General features: G+C 33.5%; 1 protein-coding gene across 29 annotated transcripts in view; it reads left to right on the forward strand.

Annotated features, from left to right (window-relative positions):
* trol (terribly reduced optic lobes) overlaps positions 1-25,186 on the forward strand; it is a 1,284,884-nt gene that overhangs the window by 996,322 nt on the left and 263,376 nt on the right. For 26 of the 29 annotated variants that reach the window (XM_081736787.1, XM_081736791.1, XM_081736768.1 and 23 more), the window contains 3 exons: positions 12,903-13,013; positions 15,259-15,372; positions 19,264-19,377. In XM_081736787.1, the coding sequence (XP_081592913.1) occupies positions 12,903-13,013; positions 15,259-15,372; positions 19,264-19,377 (339 nt within the window). The remainder of the gene's footprint in view (positions 1-12,902; positions 13,014-15,258; positions 15,373-19,263; positions 19,378-25,186) is intronic. The other 3 variants (XM_081736786.1, XM_081736795.1, XM_081736796.1) reach the window with 1 other exon arrangement.

Consider the following 25,186-nt stretch of genomic DNA (forward strand, 5'->3'; position numbering starts at 1 on the left):
TTGTGAACAAATGTGTGATTATGGAAGGCAAAATTGTACTCCCACATAAGCTAAGGAAGAAATATCTGGAACAGCTACACAGGAATCACCTAGGTGCTTGGAGAATGCTGGCTGTAGCTAAGGAAGCAGTTTGGTGGCCAGGTTTAGACCGTGATATCAAAAAAATGAGCGAATTTTGTGAAACGTGTAATAGCATGCATAGGAATAACTCGAAAAATCAATATAGCAGTTGGAAAGCAGAAGCACAACCGATGGGAAGAGTGCATGTAGATCACTTTGATTGTGTGGGATCTAAATTTTTGTTGTTAGTGGACAGTTATTCAAAATGGATCCAAGTGTGGAATGTAAATTCAACGACAGCATCTGAAACTAAACAAAAGTTAGATACTTTTACTATTAAAATAACTACTTCCAAACTAAGGTACTCTTTATTTACGGACACGGGTACATGCACACAAACTTCAAAAGTACTTTACTAATTTTTATCCCCATGCTACTAAATAATATTCTTCACATTACTTCTAGCAAGCCCACTTGCATACTCCAACTTCATTCTTGCTCCCACGAACTCCTTGACTCATGCCAAAGCCGGCCTTCCTCATATTCATCACAGACTATTGACAGTAGTGTCACACTCTTCACAGACTACTTGCTATACCACATTCTCCACAGATTACTCACTATTTAACTCTTCCACATTCTTCACAGATTATTTCCTATTACACTCTTCCACATTCTTCACAGACTATTCACTATTACACTCTCACATTCTTAGATTTCCATAGAGCTTAACGTCATTTCAGAATTTTTCTTCGATATTTACAAAGTCTTACATTATTTTTGACAAAATTGGAATCTTCTGTGTAAGTATTCTAAAACGTTGCTCCATAATTACCAACACCATCTGGTGAGTACATAAACAGTTACTCATCTTTCCTTTGATCAGAACCCTTTATTGCTTGACTTCATTGCTCTCACTAGAAGCGATATTCCAGTGCAGCTAGGGTGTTGGCAATGACATACAGTATTTATACAAATACTCTCTAATTAATATCTCTAATTAATATCTACCTCTTTAACACAAAATAAAGCAGATAGTAGTTATATATGCAGTGGCGGACTTACCTATGGCGCCGTCCCTAGGCACGTTTCGGCCACTCCTTTGTGGAATATAGGAAACATTTCAACGTAATAGGCGATTTTTAATTTTCTGTCATTGACACGCTATTATCCATGTCTTTTGTCCAAGAAAGGCATAGTGAAATAAATTGTTTTGAATATTTATTAATACGTTTGGAGATGAAAAAATATGTTGCCATTTAAGCGAGAGTGAATACGAATAAATTAATCGCTGAACGCAAAATTAGATTAAAATTTGCTTAGTCTATATTATGTACTATATTTTAACGTAATATATTATGAAAATATTCATACCTTCACTTTCTCATTCGTTGGTAAAGAAAATTTAAAATAAGACAGCTCACAAGATTTGTGAGTTTTATTTATTGCACTTAAGTAATACTTTTTTTTAACACAAACAGAAAAATGGTGTTAAAAATTATTATTGATATTCTTTGTATGTGAAACATATAATATTGTTTAATAGTTTTATTACCGAAACAAAACCATCGGACTACTACGTCACAAAATAAGACGTTACCGTATTCACTTCGTGGTTACGAACTATATAGAAGGCTATTCTATGGCCTATTATATTAAAGGTTGGCCCGGAATATTTCATTAATGAATGTTAAAAATGAACCCTCCCAATGAAATTAAAAAGAGGGTTACATTGACCAACTGTAAGTACCAATGTTCCTATAATTTACCGGTAAAAAAAAAAAAAAAAAAACTTCCCGCTGCTGCCTCTAGGCACTTGCCTAGTGTGCCTAATGGTAAGTCCGCCACTGGGTATATGATTTTTGTGGTGTTGTGATTTTTGTTCTGCTCAAAATTACCTTTTTCCACTTCAATGAATCATTAATAATATACCGACGTACCGATCGTATTGCTTCTAATGGTGTAACATTACAAACCACCTCAATTTGCTTTCTCAGATCCTTCAGTGTTTGTGGTTTTTCCGTCATACACTGTGTTCTTTACAGTTCCCTAAAGAACTGTGTTCTTTACAGTTACAGTTCTAAAAGGGTTACATCTGGAGATCGAAGTGAGTACTCCATATCACTTCCTCTTCGTCCTCGGGGAATGTGAAATCGAGAAAATACCTCACATAGAGATGAAAAGTGGGATGGCGTCCCATCCTGTTGAGAGTAGTAACCATATTCATTGTCAAGAAATATTTTCGTCCTTAAGGTATACAACGGCACGAAAATTGTATACATTTCTTCTATAAATGATGAGATATTCTGTCTTAAAGAGTATATGATTAATTTGAGACTTCATGTATATCGTATATCATGGGGGGCACAGTGGTTTAGTGATAGAGCATTCACCTCTGGTGCACGGCGTCCCTGGTTCGTCCCCAGCTCGCGCCAAGTGGACTTTGTGATGGACAAACACCGTGTTCATGGATTTTTCGGGGTTCTCCCGTTTCCTTCCATTTCATTCATTCCGCCATTGCATTCATTTATCATTATCACTGTCTCCTGTAGCCTAGCCGGCATAATCGTGGGACGTAAAACTGAAAATTTCATTTCATTTCATTTTGTCAGTATGTTCATTATTTCTGACACGCCAAAAGGCTTGAATTTCAGTCTATGGCCATTATGACTTCCCTTCTATTTCTTCTCTAACAAGGGGTGGTGGTGGCTCAGTGGTAGAGCGTTCACCTCCGGTGCTTGAAGTCCCTGATTCAATCCCAGCTCGCGCCGTGTGAACTTCGTGGTGGACAAACACCGTGCTTGTGGGTTTTCTCAGGGTTCTCCTGTTTCCTACCACTTTCTTCATTCCACCATTTCACTCATCTCTCATCATCACCGTCTCCTTTAGCCTAACCCGCATAATCGTGGGATGTAAAACTTAAAGATTTCATTTCATTTTTCTCCTCTAACATGCCTTCTTCAGAGTAACAAATTTTCTTCTTCTTCTTCTTCTTCTTCTACTACTACTACTACTACTACTACTACTACTACTACTACTACTACTACCACTATTATTATTATTATTATTATTATTATTATTATTATTATTATTATTATTATTATTATTATTATTATTATTATTATTATTATTATTATTATTATTATAGAATAAGTATCAATAAGTATACTGATATTAAACGAATGTAAATAGAAATCGTTAAGAGCAAACGTTTCGCCGTGAGTGACTTTATCCTCAAAGTACTTTTTTTCTTTTTGGGAAACAGCCCAGCCGCTTATTAAAGGACGATTTATTGCTGAAGTTGCACTGTATTACGTGGTTCACGTGATCTTAATGGCGGCAGTGTGTCACCGAGAAATTGGCTCCTGCTAGAAGAAATGTTATGTGTGTATGTGGTTGTGTGTGAAGAATTAATTATGCACGTCAGTGATAATCTATATTAAGTGTTTCGTTTCGCTAGGGCGATTTTTCAGTAGAGATTTCTTTTAGTGATTAAATAAAGTCTTCTTGCTTTAATATATATGGCACTATACAGGGTGTTCTGCAACATGTTTTAAAGAGTAACGATACACATATATATATATTCTTCGAGTAACGTAAATAAGGGCTCCGCAGCCCCGCTATGCGGGGATAAGCTGTCAGGGGGCCCCCAAATCGTAAAAAGTGAATTGAGTTGGATAAGTTTAAAGTATTTAGTAGAGACTGCTACCAGCACCTCCTGAATTAACTGTAAATATTATTAATATTACTTGCATTATAAAGTAGATTCATGAATTGTTTCAGTAGTTACTCTGCTTTAGAACACTTGTGTGTAGAAATTAAAGGAAAAACAAGACTTGTATCAGTGACAGATCTTGCACGATTTCTGTCTGTGGGAAACACCTCTTTAGCAAGTAGTCACGTAGTCTGCCAGAGTTATACGTACTTCCGTTCAAATGTATTTAACTTTACCGGTAACATCAGCATCTTTTAGAGCTGAATTTAATCATATCATTCTTAAGGAATACTGAGACTTACAGGGGCGGATCCAGGGAGGGGTGATCGGGGCAATCGCCCCCCCCCCCCCCCCCGAAGAGAAAACTTTCTTATTTTATATATAAATGAAACCCATCCCAGAGTTTGGAGCTCTTAAAAGTAGCTCCAAGTAGCAGTATTATAATCCACCGCCCCCCCAGAAGTCCGTCCTGGATCCGCCCCTGGTGACTTACATGGAGAATGCACGTGGTTGATCAGTTTCCCAAAGTTTCCCAGGCTCTGATCATCATGCCATTGATGTGGAATGTGATTTCATGTTTATCGAAAAATATTAGTCTTCTAAAGAACGGTTTACGTCATTGTCAATTACGTCTTCTCGCAAAAGTAAGTCTTTTCACCGTGCTGGTGTAAGGCTTTGTACACCAATCGCATCGTGTGTGGTTTAAAACATAGCCACTTACGCAATCCATTTTGCCAAGTCCGATTCCCCACTTGAAAAAAAAATAATAATAAGGATAGGTGAATAGTGCTATCGTCAGTTAAGGATTGGGATTCTAAGTGGTGTACACAAAGGGAAGAGTTTCTGGGTTATAACCTCCAATAGAACAAGTTGTTATAAAAAAAATAATAAATAAATGCATCAATTTACCATCCTGAAACGATATAAACTTCGAAGTTTGAACTTCCCTCCGTCCCCTTGATGAAATTCTGCGTACACTTATGTTAGTTCTTTTACGTTCATTTTAAATAATGTATTTCATAAAATTCCAAGATGAGGATGTAAATATCGTTTTTTTTTTTTTTTTTTGCAAAGAACAAAGGTGATTTTTGAATCTGTTACATCTACCTTGGGAGTCTCTTGTAGAATTTTAAATTTTAAAAAATCTGTAGAAAATGAATAGTCTTTTGTTTCCAAAGTTAAAAGAGAAAAAAGAAAAGGAAAAGAAAGTAAATGAGCGAGATCTTTGTTAATTGTTTGCAAATGCATAACAGTTTCCTATTGTACGGTTCCTCCAGTACATTTCATCTTAAATTATATATATATATATATATATATATATATATATATATATATATATATATATATATATATAATTTTCTTATGTATATTTTACTTTCAGTTACGATTGTTTCATGCTGAAGTATTCCCAAGAGTTTTTGCTTTTCTGTGCAGTTAGTTTACTACTGACTCTCGCATCAATTTTCCTTCTTTCTTTCTTTTCTCTTTTTTTAAGAAAAGAAACAGGTAATAATGTTGGTGGATACGAAACTTAGAAGTAAAATAATGTGGTAGAAAGTTATGTTGATTTGGTATATTTAAAAGAAAAAATATCTTCCTCTTCTTTTTACTTACTTCCTTGAAGAATATATAACGGGCACGATATTCCTGCCACCTGGTGAGAGATCTCATTTTTCTCCTGGAATCTCATGTTTAAAAAGTATGAGAGTTCAAAAAGTCTCGGAAGTATAAAATTTCTGTTGAGAGTCTCTTTTTTTTAGCTGGAAAATGTATTTAAACTTCAAGCTCTTTTCTTTATAAAGGAAAAAAAAACTTACTTTTTTTAACATTACAAACTTCCATTAAGAAAAGTGAAAGAAAAAATGGCGTGGAACCGTGTTTATTATGCATCACCTTTACCACTTTCTTCCCTGAAAAAGACGAATATTAGTTTATTTTTTTAAAGAAAACTAATATCATATCGTTTCAGTGAAATAACGTAGCTATATGTTCGATTTCTTTTGATGTAGAGAATTAAGCTGTTTGGTTAGATGAGATTCATGGAGAAATTTTTGGGTGCGTGAAGGTATACGAATCTTTCAGTAGAAATTATGCAGTAGTTTTTGGAACTGACTCGGTGATAGTGCCAGTCTCTTTCTTATCTCTCTCTGTTGGATCAATTTTTATGTACACTCATGTCCAAAATGATTGTCGCATGTCTATAACTATCTCCTTGTAAGAATATAATTTGATAATGATTTTGCAGGGTACTTTTAATACTGATACTATGTGTATAATCGGGAAATGTATATTTGTGGTAAATTTCACAGGAAAAGAATTATAAATACAAAAATTAGAATGAGTAAAACAAAATGTTGCTAAATGGACAAGAAAGTTTTATTTTCGTTTTATTGTTCTAATTTACTGCTCTTTTCACATGAAATTTGCCACATACGTGTCAAATACCGGGCGAATTCGTTATCAAATTATATTCCTTCAACAACATATTTATAGACATGCGACAATAATTTTGGACATGAATGCACATATTAAAATGCTAGGTTTATATGTTTGTGGTCAAGAGAAGTTAATATGTTTGTAGCTAATTCTTTTGACACTGATATCTCGGAAACCACAAGCTCTAGGAAGATGCCGTGTTCACTGATCGATTGCAAATTTTGTGTAGATTATTCAGTTCTAATTGAGTATTTAAAAACCGTGACCGTTATTTCTTTATTGCATTTTTTTTATTGGTACACTGAAAGTATTGAAATTTTAAAAAGTAAAGCATCATATCCTAGAAGTTATACATTCCAACACCACATATTTGTATACGGGGTTTGTATGTCTCGCCGGCGTTTGTTTTATGATTAAAATGATAATGAAAAACGAAGGATAACAATTTCTTTAGTCTAAGATGGATCTTTATTGTTAGAAATATTTTGCCCAAAGAACATCATATATCACCGACATTGTAATTAATTATGTGTGTAATGTATTTGCTTATTACATACTGCATGCAAGAAGAAAGAAAACACTGATTATACATGAATTAGAAACCCCAACCGGAAGTAGGCTGAAAGCTTGCAAACAGTGCGAGATATTGAAACAAATAATAATAATAAAATATCCCCTTTATGACACCATTTGCCGATTTTTATCAAAACTTCCTTCACTTGTGTCTCTAGAGGGGCATGTATAGCTATATTAAGAAAGTCGGAAGGAGATTCATGCTCATATGTGAATGATGTCGCGTAGTCACGACACCCTCACCAAAGGCCTGGCATATCTTTCGCCCCACTGCAGCGGCATTTGAGCCCAGTTTGAACTCGTACAGCATACACGCCGTTATGACACTCTGTGAAGATCCCATGTTCACTCTGTCCTTACGCAAGTTCACGGTATAACTGAACTACCACAGTCAGGTAGTATGTTGGATGTAACTACACCAACAACTGACCTTCTCCTTGTCTCCATTCGCATTCAATTCACGGTGTGATAGCCAATTGAACACAGACCTCCACAAAAAGCGACAAAACTTTCTTGATTACCTTTATATATGTAAAATACTGAAACAGTTGCCCTTGGATAATAGCATCCATAGGTGTATACACGGAAGAAAGGTGGAGAAATGTCACCACTGATCAGTTTGTACCTGGGTATACCGCAAATGTTTTAAATAGCACATAATTTTGAGTTCCGATTAAATATATTTTATTCCCTTTCCAGTCATTTAAAGAATTCAAAAAGCATGTTGCCTAATGTGTCGAAACTCAATTTTGTAAAGCAAACTTTAAGGGTTCAACTTACCAACGTTATTTTTCCATACAGCTTAGGAATTCTCCTAGGAAAGACATTTTTAGAAATGCATTGTTTTATTGGAATTGCTTGTGTAAATAATAGTGCATACCAACTTTATTCTGGCACTGAGAATAAAATGTGAAGATTGGAAGTGAGTTGAAGCAGGGAGTCCAGAATAGGATAGAGAAAGATTATGGAAAGAAGAAATGGATCAGATTAATCATATTAGTTTGGACTATCAATATGTAAAATACTGTAAATTGGTTGGTTGTCTGAATTGGAATGTAGCGTCCCTCTGAGCACCGAGGCTATAAGAGGCGTGGACTTACAATTTAAGATTCTGAACCATCGTAATGCACTCAGGATTTTCAATGTTATCACACCGGGAATCAAACCTGGGACCTCATGCACAAAAGACGCATCCGTTAGCTAGTAAATCATGAAGTAATGTAAAGTATTGGAGTGACGCCGAGGATAAATTACACAAAGTCTATTTCTCAAAGTCAAATTTAAATCATTATTGGGATTTCGTACAATTCTTCGTGCACCCAGTGGGGATTGAACCTACGAACACATGCACAGAAAGCATTACTGTTAGCAACTGAGCTATGAAGAAGTATTCGCCGTACAATATTTCTACAGTAAAGAATGGACTTCAAAAAAAAGTTATATAGAGAAAATTTTATGTTGTAATTTAATATTAAAGTTATTTATACATTTTTTAATTTCACACAATTTATTTTGAAACTTGAGCCAAGATCGCAACAAGTATATGTTGTTGGAGACGAGACCGATACTCGAAGTTTTGACTCGTAACGAGGCTAGAGAGAGACTGTTATTTGTCAACCGAGAAGAGACTCGAGAATGTATTAAGTCTTGTCTCGTCTTGTCTCAGTACCATTTCTATTTCTACAAAGAACAGTCTAATTTGGAAGCCCGGGAATAAGAACACGTTTGTGCTGTTCAGAAGAAAATGAAATGAAATCTTTCAGTTTAACGTCACACGATTATATCCTTTAGGTTAAGGGAGACAGGTAATTAAGGCAAGTGAATGATAAATGGAAGAATTAGTAGAATGAGAATATGGGAAAAAATGGGAGTTCCTCGAGAAACCCTCACATACGATGTTATCCACCATATATTTACATGGCCGGGGATCAAACCAGAGACCTCACGTACCGGAGATAACGCTCTACCACTGAGCCACCGTGCTCCTGTAAAAAATGAAATGAAGTTTTATGTCCTACACTTATGCCGGTTAAACTAAAGGAGACAGTGATGATGAGAAATGAATGAAATGAAGAAAGTGGAAGGAAATAGGAGAACCCGGGGAAAATCCACGAGCACGGTGTTTGCCCACCACACGGTCCACACGGCGCAAGCTGGGATCGAACCAGGAACTCCAAGCACTTGAGGTGGACGCTCTACCACTGAGCCACCGCGCCCTTCCCCTGTAATCCAGAAAAAAGATAGATAGGTAATGCGAAGAAGGATATTGCTGTAGGAGAATAATAGTAATTCTAGCTGGATTGACGTGACAAAAGGTGGAATTCAATAGCGGTTATTTGTTTCTGCGATGATACGCCGTGTAATATTTCTATAGTGAAGAATGAACTTTAAAAAAGTTATGTAGAGGAAATATTATACTGTAATTTAATATTACTTATACATTTTAATTTCACACAATTTATTTTTAGAGTTTCGAGACGAGATCGAGACTCGACTATCGAGACTGAGACCGAGATAGAAACAAAGGTCTGTAAGCGTTCTTGGTTCCCAAGGCCGTAGAGCTAGTTATTAGTTTGCAATCCATATATTTTTTACTCCTTTTCGATTGGTTGTTCATCGACTACTTATTAGTTGTATTTTATCCAAGTAAAACTAGAAATACTGCAAGAACTAAAATAAAAGAACTTTCTCTATTTTTTTAAGCAAAGAAAAGAGAAGGCAGCGGTAAATAGCAGTAGGAATCCAAGTCATTGATGGAAAGATTGCCCGCTAGAGGCTACTTTGATCGTTTCAGAGCTAAGCCTGATTGGAATTGATTAGTTCAGCGATGCAGAGACAAATGTTGAACTCGGATTGACTCTTGTAATATGTGGAAACGGCCATAAAACGACCCGAACAGTGGATGCTTTCGAAATAGCCATTAGCGCCTTGGTTTACAGCAATCAAGACGACAAATACAGTAGAAAAAACTTCTTTCCTCAGCAGATGGAAGGAAGAAGATATTCGGATTAGGATTCTTGTGATGGTGGGGTTAAGTGCCTTCCAAATAATCCGGTAGACCAAAGAGAAAATGTTCTGGAACACTTTTCTTTTATGACACAACATTTCATGTCATAGAGGTCTTTTTTTTTTTTTTTTTCATGTATTGCTAGATTGTGTGATTTAACAAGCGTTGTAAAGATACAACTCTCCTGAAGTATGGTCAGAAATGTTTGCAAGGCTGTAAAGATGCCTCTTCCTTTGTTTGTGTATAATTTAATGCAGTGTCATTAGTTCCGTCTTTTTATTTCTTTTATGTACTGTATTGCTCCGAAAATAAGCAGTTTTTTTTTAAAACCAAATATCAATTCGAAAAAGTTTTTTTTTTTTTTTTTTAACTACTGGATAAATTCGTAGACTAGATTCGTGGTGTGGTATGTATATGTTTATTAGCAAATTTCCCACGTGTTATTGCGGGCTATATTTTGCGTTCGTCTTTCTGTGTCTGGCAACAGTGATGCCAACCAGGGGGGAAAATCCCATTTCGTGGGATTTTCTAATCTTAATTTCTTGAAAAGAGATAAAACGATTTTTTGTCGAAATTGATAACATACAGAGTGATCGCAAAGTCTGGTTATCGCCTATCCCGACCTGTCCACATATTCAAAGATGGTTGCATTGTATTAATGTAGAATCATAGCAGAGGACAACTCTGGGGTAGTGTGTCTATTCTTTATTATTTATTCCAAAGTGTATGTGTGAACACTCTCGTTTTCATAACAGAATATGATTCTTCTCCATATCCGATGTGAAATTCTCCTCAACGTTGGTGGCGTGATGGTAGTAAATGCACGTCGAACAGCATCCGTAGGTTCATCAACTGTCTCGTAACGTGGGGACAGGAACCTTTTGTTCGTGTGATCACTTACGAATGGACATTTAGGCGAACGTTCGACAGATGCTGCAGCCTACAGACACGATTCCAGTAGTGTTGGTGATCGTTCTGAGCGGAGCTTATCTTTTATGCAAAAGTTGCAAAAGAGCTTTTTCTCCCACCGTAAAATTGTTGGTTTTGGAGTGGAGGGTTCCTGACCACTCACAGTGAAATTATGGCCTCATTGATTTTCCTGAATGATGTCGTTCGTGAGCCCACGTGCTCATTACGATCCGTTCCTTTATGGTGTAAGTGGACTTATTAGTTATGATTTAGATGTATCTCAGCACCTGCAACAATATGAAACAACAATTCATTAACACGTATGTAATACATAGGGGGTAACGGAGCTTTGTGATCACCTTGTATATGGGATTTTTCACGTATATCAAATCCACGCCAACATAATTTTCTTGAGGCATAAGGAGTAAGGCAGTAATTTTAAATACCTGATCATTTAAAATAACATTGTACACTCCACTGTAGTGTTCAAAATAACATTGTATACTTCCCTGGAGTGTTTAAGATATCATAGTGACAGTGGCGGATCTAGAAGGTAAAAACTGGGGGGGGGCAACCAGAACCCAGACTATTTGATAAGTATATAATGAGTTTACTATAAACTTTCAAAAATATATAAATAATAGCTTAAATTATTTTCGTCACACAAAATACTGAGGAGGCGTACGGCCCCCGGCTCCAGCCTAGATCTGCCACTGCACAGTGCAGTCAACTTGAAATGAGTTGTAACTTTATCAAAATTGTACAGATGTACTGAATAATGACCTTGTTGGCATAAAAAGAACAAGTATTTGTATCCCCTTTCTTTTTTTCCTTCTGTCTCATACCTAAGAATAGAACTTACTGTTGTTTGCTTTCACCTCTAACGTCCCTTTCAACAGCGAATTCATAAGGGGAAAAAAAGAGGAATATAAATGCTTATTCTTTTTATCCATCGTGAAGGTCACCTGACGTTAACTTAAAAAAAAAAAAGTCACCGTTCAGTCAGTACATCTGTATCACTTTGATAGTTTCAAGTAATTTCAAGTTGAGTGCAGTATGGATTTCTATTTTTCTTCGTACAGTAAAGAGCTACATTACTGAAATTTTTATAAAGAAAATAAATAAATTTCGAACCTTGAGAGGCGGCACGCTATCTTATCAAAATTTAATTTAATCGAACGATATTATCTGAAACATTATACAATGTGTTTCAAAACAACACCGACAAAGTTTGCAGAGTGATACCTAACACCAAGATAAGACGAAAAGTATAGCCCAATCTGAGCGCACAAATACTTCCTTTTGGCTGCCTAAAACATGAAAAAATGAAGTTTAAAGGTCTACAGCTCCAATACTATAGGACCTACCGTAGTCAGGACAAGACTTCACTTAGCAACTAATACTTGCGCTATCCAAAACTACATGTTTCAGAACCTTAAGGTACTCACGCGAGAATTTTTATAGAGACAGTTTGGTTATGGGCATATAATTATAATTTGAAATACTCATACACTACTTCTATAAAAATTGTTGCGGAAGTACCGCAGGATTCTGAAACATAGATATTTGGATAGGGCACATACTAGTTCCTAAATAAAGTCTTTACCCAATTACGGTAGCTCCCATAGTATTGGAGCTATGGACCTTGAAGTTCATTTTTTTTTCATGTTTTTGGCAGCCTATAACTCCCAAAGGAAGCATTTGTGCACCCAGGTTGGTCTATACTTACCTTGATGTCAGAAATCACCTTCCAAACGTTGTCGGTGTTGTTTTGAACGGAAATAATTAAAATGCTTTCATTATACACCATTTAAAAAATCGGTTTTTGACAATTTTGAACTTATTCCTCAAAAATAATAAACTATTAAATTGTATGTTTTCTCTTTCTTCAGAGATGAGAAGATGGTTATTCTTCTTCATTGGAGAAAACATAACATTGTATTTTGTAATTTCTGAATGAAAGATGCATGTTACTATGTACTTATATTTGCGTTCCTATTGTTCTTATTGTACAATACAAAAATCCCATTTTGTTTCAATGGTTTCCCGAAAGATGGTTCTGTTATGTGCATATTTCAGTGCATTTTGTTATAATGTGATTAAAAACTATACATTTTTTGTTATATGATTTTTTTTAATTTTCTGAATTACTTTAAAGTAGGTAGAGCATTTAGCATTTCCTTTATTTTTCTCATTTTGTAGGCGAGTGTCGAGACGACGAATTTCGTTGTAACGATGGAAAGTGTATCCAGTTTTTCAGGCGTTGTGATCTAATAGTCGATTGTGCAGAAAGGGAAGATGAACAATTCTGTCGTAAGTTCACATGAAAATTTTTCTCACTTCGCAGCTATAGCTAGTTTCCTTCTTTTTAATCATACACGTACATTCAATTTATATTTCAATAAATATAAAATGACGTGAATTTTACTGAAAACAACTACTAAGGACCAAGCAGATCGATTTTTCCATCTCCTTGGTATTTCAAATTGCAGAAGAAAATAATTATCAGCAATTGTAGCTTATTAGATGCCTTAACGGTAAAATATGTTAGGATTCTTTCACATTATAATAACTTAAGAAGAGTTGTACCTAGGATGTTTTGGCGTACGGGAAATATTCTCGAACATTTTGTTATCAACTTGAAGTTAGCCAAATAAGTTATTGGAAATTTTATTGCGTCCTTACGTGCAATCGCACGTGAATGATTTACAAAAGACGCCAAACGGCTGGAAAATTACATCTTCTTGACCTTAAACTCGACAGTTGATCTGTGTGCATAAATCAAAAGAGCATTTAAGCTTGAGAACTCAACTTCTTTTGTTTTACAAAAGTGTTAATCAAAGGCTGAATTTCGACTCTTCCATGTCATCCTGTGCCAAAATATATGAATGACCAGAATAAATTTTAACACATGATTCCAGCGTTGCCAGAACCTATGGTAATGATTCCAGCATTGTCAGAACCTATCGCAATTCTTCTACACCGAAAAAGAATTGCATCAAATAAGCAAGCGCTACTGAATTAAGCGTTTAACTTTCGAAATATATATTTTGAACACAGTAATTGATTATTTTCATTGTCAAATACCCTTGTAATTATACTTTTATTTATTTTGGTAGGATTCAATTGATTGTTATTTCGCATCTTAATATGTATTTTTAAAGGGAACTAGGTTAAGAGGTCTGGAAATAATACTTTGTAATAGGAGGCAAAAATAACAACTACGTGAAGGACTCGGGAATGGAATGCAAATTATACATTATTTGCAGCAAGTGATCAGTATATTTAGTATCTTGGAGTATTAAGAATTTGGGTTAATACTAATCAAGCAAGTCTCCATACCATTTCAGTAATAATGAATAAAATTCAAAATATGAAGTAATTGTATAATAAGATAATCTTGGTAACTTTAATTTAATCTTTATTAGTATAAGGTAATATTTATAAGAGAATGGAGAAACGGTATGCATGCAATGTGAACCTGCTTTCTTGTTTAATCTAATCTAATGTTTGTTGTTTTGGTTACAAATAAGTGTCAGCAGGAGCTGTATTTTAAAAAGGTGATACTAATCTATGGCCTACCATCAAGCACTCTGAAAACAGATATCCCAATTAAAGATAGATCTAAATATTACTTTCCAGATAATGTAGTAAAAATGCATATCTAGGCAGATTCTACCAGAAATGCATTTAATGTAGATATATTCTATATTATGAAATAGATATTTCTTGCTACCTTGTGTAACAAAACTATAGTAATTAATTTTTATCGGGAACATATGTGTACTATATATAAAATTAAATATACGAGTTTGTTATCTGTTTAGATCTATTATGTCCAGTCTACGACGGAAGAAAATACCATATTTTATACACTATTATATTATGATATACACTATTTTCTCTGTCAATGACTGTACATACGTACATTATATGTATAGATTCTGTGTTTAATGCTAGATGAGTAGATACTGAAACAGTAGTAATAGATAAATAAAAAATTAAATATTTTACGTCGTTATGACATAGAGAAATTATTCTTAGATATCATTTTTTTAGGAAGTTATAATGCATGAAGTACTTTCCATTATTTTCCGTTTTGCTGTTTTTCAGTATAATATAATATAACGTTTAATATATTATAGTTGTAACATTTTACGCTAATGTTACAAGAGACAAAAGAATATTTTGAAAGTAACGCAGTCTCTATTTTTGAAAAAATCCTCACCGAATTTTAAAGAAGCGTTTTACAATAAATTTGTAAAATCTTGCTCTGTACTTCTCTGTAGGAACGTTCTAGAATTTCAAAGCTATAATTTTGATTAATCAAATTTAATTTACATTTTTCAGAAACTGTTGTGCTTACAGTATATTTTCATTTATATTGTATTTTTTGTAATATTTCCTTATACTTTTACACTTGCTTTTTATTCAGTTTGAAAAGAAGTAATTCAAATAAAATTTTAGTTTCTAATTTTCTATTATTATATTTTCAAATTTAATTTGTTTTTCTTTCTATTAGTTTTCTTGATTTTAATTTTAATGTTGCTTTACTTAGCTTGCGATGCTGAACAATTCGTATGCAATGATGGAACTTGCATTGATATCAAGTCAAAGTGTGATAACAAAATTGATTGCCCCGATTCGAGTGACGAAAGAGACTGTCCTGAGGGTAAGTTTATATGTGTGTCTGTGTGTGAAAGAAAAAAGGCCATTCTCAGTTAAATAAATTTAATTTTTTCAGATTTCTCACGTATTCTTAGACTAACAGGTTGGTACATGTAATTGAGTCTTCCAAAACGTAGAAAAATTAGTAATATGTAGCTGTTATTATCAGTTTAATTGTACACTTTACAATACACTAATAATTTATAAATAAAAAAATCAATCACGATCAATAGTTGCAATATAACAAATGTAATTTACAAATATTTCGGTAACTTAATATTAAAATGTTCACTTCTAATGTACAGAATTGGAGAATGAATTCTAAACTGGCAATGGGCAAGGTGTTCGGATAACACATAATCGTCATCCAATTCCATTACCAAGATATCCATTATTTATTTTTGGATCAAAATATCCAATATATTTCAATCATTTTTTTTTCTTGTAGGCCCTATATCTGGAAAACTACATATAGTGTAGCCAAACCTAACTATTACTTAACTCAGTAGAATGTGCTTATTTCGTAAACAAAAAAGAAAAAAAAAACCTCGATTTAGGGGCCGTTGAAAAATTTTGTGGCCCCTGATCAAAAAACTAATATTAGCCAAATCGCAATCTTTTGATGCATTTTTTCTTCTTGGATCATTCCTAAAATTCTTGTTTAAAAATTAAATGTGGCCATCTTTTTACAGAGACTTTATGATGGAGCAATATTAGAAATGCTCTCGAGATGTCCTTCATTTTATCAATTCTTTGAACATGACAAATATATTTCTTTGTATCTGTTTTTCCTAGCGTATAGAGATTAAGCATGGATAATTAAACAAAAGGCTTCTTTTCTCTGACTTTTGGAAGATGAATATGTATCCCCCTTATACGGAGTTATATAATTGTGTTGTTCTTTGTTCAACTTGATTTTTCATGATAAACTGTTATGTTATCTCAGTTCGTATGTACATTAGAGATAGAGCATTTGAAACTTACAGTTGTGCTACTAAAATATTTCATGTTTCAAACATCTTATACTATAATGTGTGTGTGTATTATACGCAAAAATTGCAACAAGTTTGATCGGGATTGTTTGAGTATATTGCGATTGTTCAAATGAAAAATGGACTAGCGATAGAATAAAATACAATTGGTATTTTAAGGATAATACCTAGTATATAGGGCTAAGTAAGGAGCTAAGCTCAACTCACCCTCAGAAGGAAAAGTAAGAGCAAGTTTGCGCTCAAACTCATAATTTAAAAATCTCTTCTCAAATACAATCAGAATGAACTCTTTTCTTTCACTCAAAACTTCAATTTGGAAAAGGAGCGATGCGAAGCTCATACTCCCTTCATTATGAACTACTTGTTAAGGGTTTTTACATGGTTTCCCACCACTTTTCTTTTTAGAAAATTAGTAGATAACTTAAAGGGGAAAAAAGAGATAAAAATAAGTAAAGATATTATATAGAAAAAATATATGAATGTTTTCAGTAGTGATATTAAATAAACTAAGGTTTCCAGGTCTTTAACTAACAAAAATCTAAGAAAAAGTAATGGTATATGTAACGAATAACGGAAAGGTTATTATAATAGGAATGTTCAGAGAAAAGAGATCTTCAAGTGTGATGGAGAGCCTTAATAATAAATCCTCTAAACTACTTCAAGGAATTGCAAATAACCTTCAACAACGTAGTTATTCTATCAGCTGTCCATTTTTCAATTCGGCAACCAAATGTTAAAAAGGATTTTAACATTTGGTTGCTGAATATTAAAAGGATTTTACCATCATCCTTGTACGTACTTTGATTTTACAGGTAACTATAGTGGTATATAAATATTGTCTCTTGTTTCCCTGTAATATACATACCACACAACGTCTAATACTTGCTATTTCTTTTGACTTCTTTCTGCTTCTAAGAAAATCGTCTTTGTCCTATTGGAATGTTCAGGTGTGAGGTTGGAACATGCATTGCCATTAGAAGACGATGCGATGGCAAATTAGATTGTCCATTTGACGATAGTGATGAAGAAGACTGTCGTATGTCATTTGTTTATTTCGCTGATGTATAGCTTGAATATCAAATGATGTACTTTCAGTGCTATTATTATTATTATTATTATTATTATTATTATTATTATTATTATTATTATTATTATTATTATTATTATTATTATTATTATTATTATTATTATTATAGGATGTTTTGAATGCTTTGGTATCGAAGCTGCAGCCTAATTATAGTCGAGTTCCATTTGCAAATATCATATTTACTGATGATGGCGCATGCTGAGAGCAGAGTTGCTTTCTGTCATACATATATCATATATTTTTATCGCCATACTTTTTACGCATTTTTTAAAATTTGCTTCATATTTTATTATCGCTGTAATTTGTTGATGTCATTATATATCTTTGGAAACAGTATTGCTTGTTTATATTTTTGGTAATCGCTATATGCTCTTGTTATGTAATAATATTGATTTATTGTTCATGATGCTTTAATGTTTTATAGCATATTTTCTATTTGTGTGGGTATCATTAAAATTACAAATTCCTGTTGGGTTCAATATAATTTTTTATGTATGTCTAAGTGTTCTGTCTGAAAATGAGTTCTAGCCCACTGATTCAAACGTAGCTAGATGAAACCACTAACCCTACTGTACAGGAATAGGTTAGCCATTTTATTTCCCATATTTTATATCCTAAGTCATTTTTTTAACTTTATTGTAAAATTACGATGTTTTCTCTAATCACATACAAAACTACACATACACATACGGTCTTTTCAATTGTAGAATACTGCCAAAAAGCATCTATCGAATTAGCGAATAATAATGTACACTAATCTGCTATATTTCCATCTTCTGCGTAAGTCCCAGTGACAGGTAAATCAAGACTTTTTTTTATGATCTCATTTGATGTTTTATATCTTCAGGTATTGGCCTAGGCCCCATTCACGTATGTCAAGAAGTAATGTTACTTATGATTATTTTGTATCGTAGTAAACTCAATGTAAAAATTAGGTGAAAATGATCAGTGATGACAAGATGGTGGATGAATGTCGGTCTTCCAAGCCAAGTAATAGTCATGATAAAAGATAAGATTGTTTCATTTTTGCATAGTAACGGCGCCTTATATTATTATTATTATTATTATTATTATTATTATTATTAGTAGTAGTAGTAGTAGTAGTAGTAGTAGTAGTAGTAGTAGTAGTAGTAGTAATACTGTAGTAATAGTAATAGTAGTAGTAGTATTGAGTACAGAACTGTTACAATGCCGAAACGTAACAAAAATAGCGTTTTTTTATTATTATTATTAAAACCTTAACTCAGTGGAACTTACACAAAAATCATGTACGCTTGTTTCCCTGACAACATTTTATTCACTACTGCCTTCAGACAAATTGTGATATATGTAAGAAGATTTATATTGCTAATTTTTGAATCTATTTTTTAAGTCTTACTGTTTTTAAATTTGTACTGTTAGTAGCACCTGAAGTTAGTTTGTGGTTTTGTTAAAATTTTTGAGGTGTAACCTGACTTACTTCTCGCGTAAAGGACACACAGGAGTGCTGCACGCTGTTAATATGATATTTATGAAGGAAAATGAGCATTACGAACGATTATAATTTGGACAAATTTCAGTGTCTGAGAGCTTTTAACCAATCATTTATATATATATAGCATCAAACTATATCAAACCACAATGGCCTAACTTGACTGTCAACCGGATTAGCAAACGTACTTGAGTTCTAGCTGGATAATAAAATGGACCAACGAAGTGCTTAATAATGTTTGCGTGTCATAGCACCAACAGTATTTTTGAAATTGCTCCATCATTTGTGCTCCTTGGACTACATCAGAGTCAGTTGACTAATTTTTATTTTGTTTTTACTTTCTAGTGTGTACGTCCCCTGATGAGTGGCAATGCGATTTCGGAACCTGCATAGATCGAAGATTGAGATGCAACGGAAGACGAGATTGTCCATACGATGATTCCGATGAACGAGATTGTCGTAAGTATAACATAAAACACCTGGTAAGAACTTACACGGGCAAAGTAACGAAAGTTGCTAATATTAAACATCAGTTTTGGGTTTCCATTAAGAATGTAAGTTCATTGGTTCTTGAAATATTGAAACATCTGCACATACTTAGTGCTTGCTGCACATTGCATTGTTCTTCCGCTTTTATGGCTATTTAAACTAACAAAATTTTCTAACGAACTCTTTATTGTAATTCACGTTCTTGCTTTATGGTGTTTCAAAATTACTCCAAACACAGATTACAAACGTTACAAAAATTATTGTTTCCTAAAACATAATTGTACATTGACTTGTTGAATTATTTTACAACTTAATTTGGGAAAATAAAGTCTAGGCAGAACAAATAGGACATAGGAGAAAAGTCAAGCAATTGAGGAACAATCAAAACAACATCAAAAAACGTTGAGAAATGATTCCTCACATGAAAGCATGAATATATATATATATATATATATATATATATATATATATATATATATATATATACAGATAAACATGAGCACACAAAAATTGGTCAGATTGGGAAAGTAAGGAGTCGTAACTCGGTTGGTTGGTTAATTTGGAGTTGACATCCCGTTTAGTACTGGCGATGTGAGACGTGGAACGTAGGATCCGAGGGACATTCGGTCGAAAAAGTGTAACAACTTTTTCAGGACAGCTATCTTGAATGAGGTTTTTCATGGGTTTGCCTCATTCACACCAGGCAAAATTCCGGTATAGTACCTAACATAATGGTCCCATATCGCTTTCTTCCTTCCCTTTCATCAGATAGTGTGCTCGTCAAGGACGTCATCCCTCATCTACGTAACGGGCTGACAGGCCATAGATGCCGACAACCCAGAAATCTAATGCAAACACTTTTCACATTGTTCTGACCGACTTTCGGCGGGCTAGAACTCCGATGATGATGATTTGGAGTTTAGCGTTCCTTTCAGCAGCGAGGCTATATGAGAAGTGGACCTACAGCTTAACGTGGAATGCGAACTACATGAATCCCGAGAATCAAACCCGGGTCCCCCATGCGAAAAGCACGTACACTAACCGCTTAGCCACGAGGGAGCTCGACTGGAACTCTGAAATGATGTATACTATATTTTTTTCTACTTATCTTGTGTGGATTAATTTCCCAAAGTTTTTGGTGCTGTTTCAAAATTCCTGTGTAATAGAGTTCAGTACAGAGCGTACCACACAAGTATTTACTTACTATTTACAAGTATTTACTATTTATTGGATCTTATAATTTAACGAACTGTTGCCGATAAGTGTTCCTGACACACAATACGATCCTGTAAAATTATCCTAATTTGTTCTAGCATGATATTGTAAAGCAAGAATGTGAAGTGAAACTAAATGCACTTTTTAATGTCAGCATGTCGCCATTAATATCAATAGGCGACCGTAACATATTACAAGCTTTCAAGCGGTGTAGAGTATGGTGTGCGTTAGAAACTTTAAAAGTGCACAAAGCAAATAAACAGCTTATAAATTCAAATAAAAAGTGAATCTTTCTTTGTAACAATTTAATATTTTCTTAATTTTTAATTATCTTGGCTGAGGTGTTAATATCCCATATTTATCATACCTAATTTATCTCAAAACTTCCCGTGGGGGAGCTATAAAGTGTTAAGAGGTGTTAATGGGTTTTAAAAATCTTAAAGCCGTAACTTGACACGAAAGGAAATACTGATAGTCATGAAATACCAATAGAGAGCAATCACCTCTATATATTTTGTTCTCGCCAAGTGTTCTCTGAATGTGTACTACTAAGGTAATTTGTAGATCGCAGAAATACATTACGAAGTGAGAAAATAACGGGAAAATCTTCGAAAGTTCCCTATGTAGTGCCTATTCACTGAAAACTGTCGCTTGAACGAATTCTGTTGATATGACTCGCTTCTCGTTTGGTGATTATACTGCCGTTGGTAGTATAACCCATGTCTACAAAGTTATCGTAATTTCGTAAAATTTGCCGATACTTTTCCGTATTTCTAGCCGCTAAACAAAGCTCCGACTCATACTTGTCAAAGTTTGTTTTTTTATTTGCGAATTTTCTTAATATTTATACTATATATCTATATGTGATACAGGATCACGTATATTAGCTTCAATTGGTGTTCATGAAATATAAAATTGCCATATTTTACAGAACAGTAAAGGACACCAAAGACGAAATAGTAAAGTCCACAAACCACTTCGGTATACTCAAATAACATCATAGTGAATTTGTAATATTAGTGATAATAAAGGACAGTAATCTAAAGTGATGAGTAATAAAGAAAACCACTTACAAGGACCATTTGTACACTACCATTTCGTGTTGATAACAAAATTCAGAGCGTGCTTCGTAATTGAAGAGTTACTACAATACAAGATAAATTTGATATATCTCCAGCAGCAGGTTTTATTATGATATATGTCTACAATAAGACATCGTGGTTAACACTAGTAATTTTCAAACATTATTACGATATTTGCGATCGAAATTAGTATTGACATAGTTATAGTATTCATCATTATCTACCCATTTGTAACGACTGATTAATATTTATTAATATAAACTCGATGACGCTCCATCCAGATAATTTCATAGCTATGTAATTATGTAGTCAACATACCAGCTATAATCTAAGCTTGTGTAGACTAGAAAAAAAGAAATGAAATCTTTAAGCTTTACCACGGTTATGCCGGTTAGGCTAAAGGACACGATGATGATGAGAAATGAATGAAGTGGTGGAATGAAGAAAGTGGGAGGAAACGTGAAAACCCCGAGAAAACCCAGGAGCACGGTTTGTGTAGACTAGAGTTTACATTGTTCGGTCTAGATATGAATAAATATTTCATGTATTAGTTTTGGAAGTCAGAATTCGCTCTGTTTGGCATAAATACGGATAAACATTTCATAATAGTTTTGTAGATCGGAGTTCCACACTTTTTTGGTATGGATCTGAATAAATATCACATAACGCATTAGTTGAACTTCCATTTTGTATTCACAAGTGGCGAAATATTGTCTAAATACAAAGTACAAAATAAATTTTAAAAAATCTAAAAAAATAATTGTATTAATGATTTCAGATAACAGTCGCTCGGGATTTAAAAACAACCAACGAAGATAAGATCTTGTAAACATTTCAGTATTTACTTAAAATATGTGCATCCTCTCTGGAATGCTTTCGCGAACTTAGGAGACGAAAATATATTATCACACTTAAGTGACATGATGTATTATCGCCAAGTATACAGAAGTACTAGTAGAGCAAAGAAAGAGAAAGTAGTTTTGACATACTTTAATAGATATTCTGGTATTCCAGTGTATAAAGAATAGTTTCCATCTTCTACGGTTATTTTTGTCTTTGAAACAAATCACTGATTTTGTGTACATATTTGTATAGCAGATACTGGATATTTATATATGTGAGTCCTCGTAACTCTACATTTTTAAATACATTTTCCATACTTCTTTGAATATTACATGCTTTGTACTAAAGTTTCTATCTTTTATATATATATTTTTTTAAAGCATGTTTTTGGGTATGTTTACTTTTCATATCATGTTGACAATAAGATATATTTAATGCTATTTTTAAGTGTCTATGTTAATTTATGTGAAACTGGAGCTGCAAAAAATAATAATCTTAAGAGCTTTACATTTGGAGGCATAACTATTAAATTTCTGATCTTCAAATGGTAACCCCTTCTGTGATCTCCTTTTTGGCTTTCTACAATACCTGTTGCATTTGAGGGAAGAAAAGGCTTTGTGTTCATTACTTATGATAATATTATTATTTCCCCATTGAAAACGACGCGACGTGTCTGTAATTACTAATAGAGAAGAATGTACACAGTACAAGAAAATTTTACACATTTAAGTAGAAACTAAAATATTAGAGTTTTATTTTCTGTTTGGGATTATTTACCCTTAAAACTACTAGGAGAATTAAAATTATATTTTTTCTGCTTTACAAATGTTTCACAATACCTCAGAGATTACGAGAGGACATAACTATTCATTATTGTTAGGATATATCTTCATTGGCATAGAACGGGAGCCAAAACTCTGAATCATGTATATTTGGTATTGACAATAACGACACCATGCGGCGCATTTGTAAGGCTTTTGCTTTCACAGCAATCGACAGCGATATTTTCACTGTCTCGCTGATTAGTATGTAGATTATTCTTCAAGTATTAAGGTTAAAACATATTAAAATTTTCATTATGAAATTTTAATGTGTTTTACTTTTTTCGGTATTCTGAAAAATGTAAAATACAATGTAAAATTAAAAAAAGAACTTGACACTAAAATAGTACGGTTCAAGACATATTTGTATTTTTTTTACGAATGAGTGTTTGTCCAAACTTACGACTGTGATTTAGAGCCTTGTTGATGGAAGCTAGAAATAGAAAAAAAAAAGGGGGGGAATATTCATAAAACTACGAAGAAAATTCAGTTTGATTTGAGCAGACACACGGAGACATTCTTACTGAACCTTCGGATCTGTTGCTACTTCTTTATCCCACATCTGAATAAAGAGCCGTACACATACTTTATGCCTTTGTAACTCGTCTTCGTTACACTACGATTCATCACTCTTGGGGAAATAATAGATTTTTCATAATCTAAATATAATTAAAAATCAAAGAAAATTTCCGCTTGGAACTAAATCAGTATTTCTAAACATGAAGAGCATGTTGGAAAAAGAACAAGCATTCTTCAATCAACTTCGGTTTTCTACTTCTAAACTATGCGATTCTAATATTTTATTGCTTATGTTTTTCAAGAAGCTTATGTGCTTATGAAACAACATGGCTGCAATATTTGGATTACCATCTTATTCGTGTATACAGTTCGTCAGCTAATTATGAGTAAATCATTGTTCAAATTTGATGAAAATCTAAAGTTATTTTTCCATGTGATTGCTGATGTTTTAAATATTTCTTTTTGGAAAATCAGCTATCTTGTTCCAAAGGTTCGTTTACATTTAGTTAAGGGAATGCAGAGTTTAAGTTTTTCATGTTCAACATAAAATTCTTATTGAGAAAATACTATCTTTGATCTTTGACCATACATAGGCACGAAGACTGTTTTAGTAAAAATTTTCCTGTAAAATAAAGTATCAAAGCTTCTAATACTTGATATGAAGTTTTACCAGATTTGATGGATATTCTTGCTTATGATGAACTGACGAACTTCTATACACGAATTAGGAACACTACATACTTTCAATAATTTTTTCTAAAATATTAAAGCATATAACTGTATTCTTTGTCCCTTAAAATAACAAGCATCTTGTTCTGTGTTGTTGTTTTCATAATACGTATGGTATTGTGTATACTATCAATTGCATGTACTTTGCTTTGCATAAGTAAATCTTTCCTTCAATATGTGGTAGATGCCTCGTGTTAATGGAGCCTATGTGCAGATTATTAAGGTGAAGTAAAAATGTTGATGGTTTGCTTTTATTTGAAAATTTATGCTGATAACATTTAAGGTTTGAATGAGTGGATGTTTGGTCTTTATAAATCTTCTGTAGTTCGGTATACTTTGGAAAGTATGTTACAGTATTCTTGTATTGTGCCAGGTCAATTGAGTTATATATTATCGAATATTTGTTCAGTATTTTTGTTCATTTGTATATTCAGACTTACCAACTGATATTACTAAATGTAATAATTTCCATCTAAAGGAACGAACGCCATGGTACATTCATCGTGTCACAGAAATGTTTAAAATATACATTTGTACCAATTGTTAAATGAATGTGCAAAGTATGTATCA

This window comes from Thermobia domestica, chromosome 13 (genome assembly GCF_964235325.1).
Source record: "Thermobia domestica chromosome 13, izTheDome1.hap1.1, whole genome shotgun sequence".
In the NCBI taxonomy this organism is placed as follows: Eukaryota; Metazoa; Arthropoda; class Insecta; order Zygentoma; family Lepismatidae; genus Thermobia; species Thermobia domestica.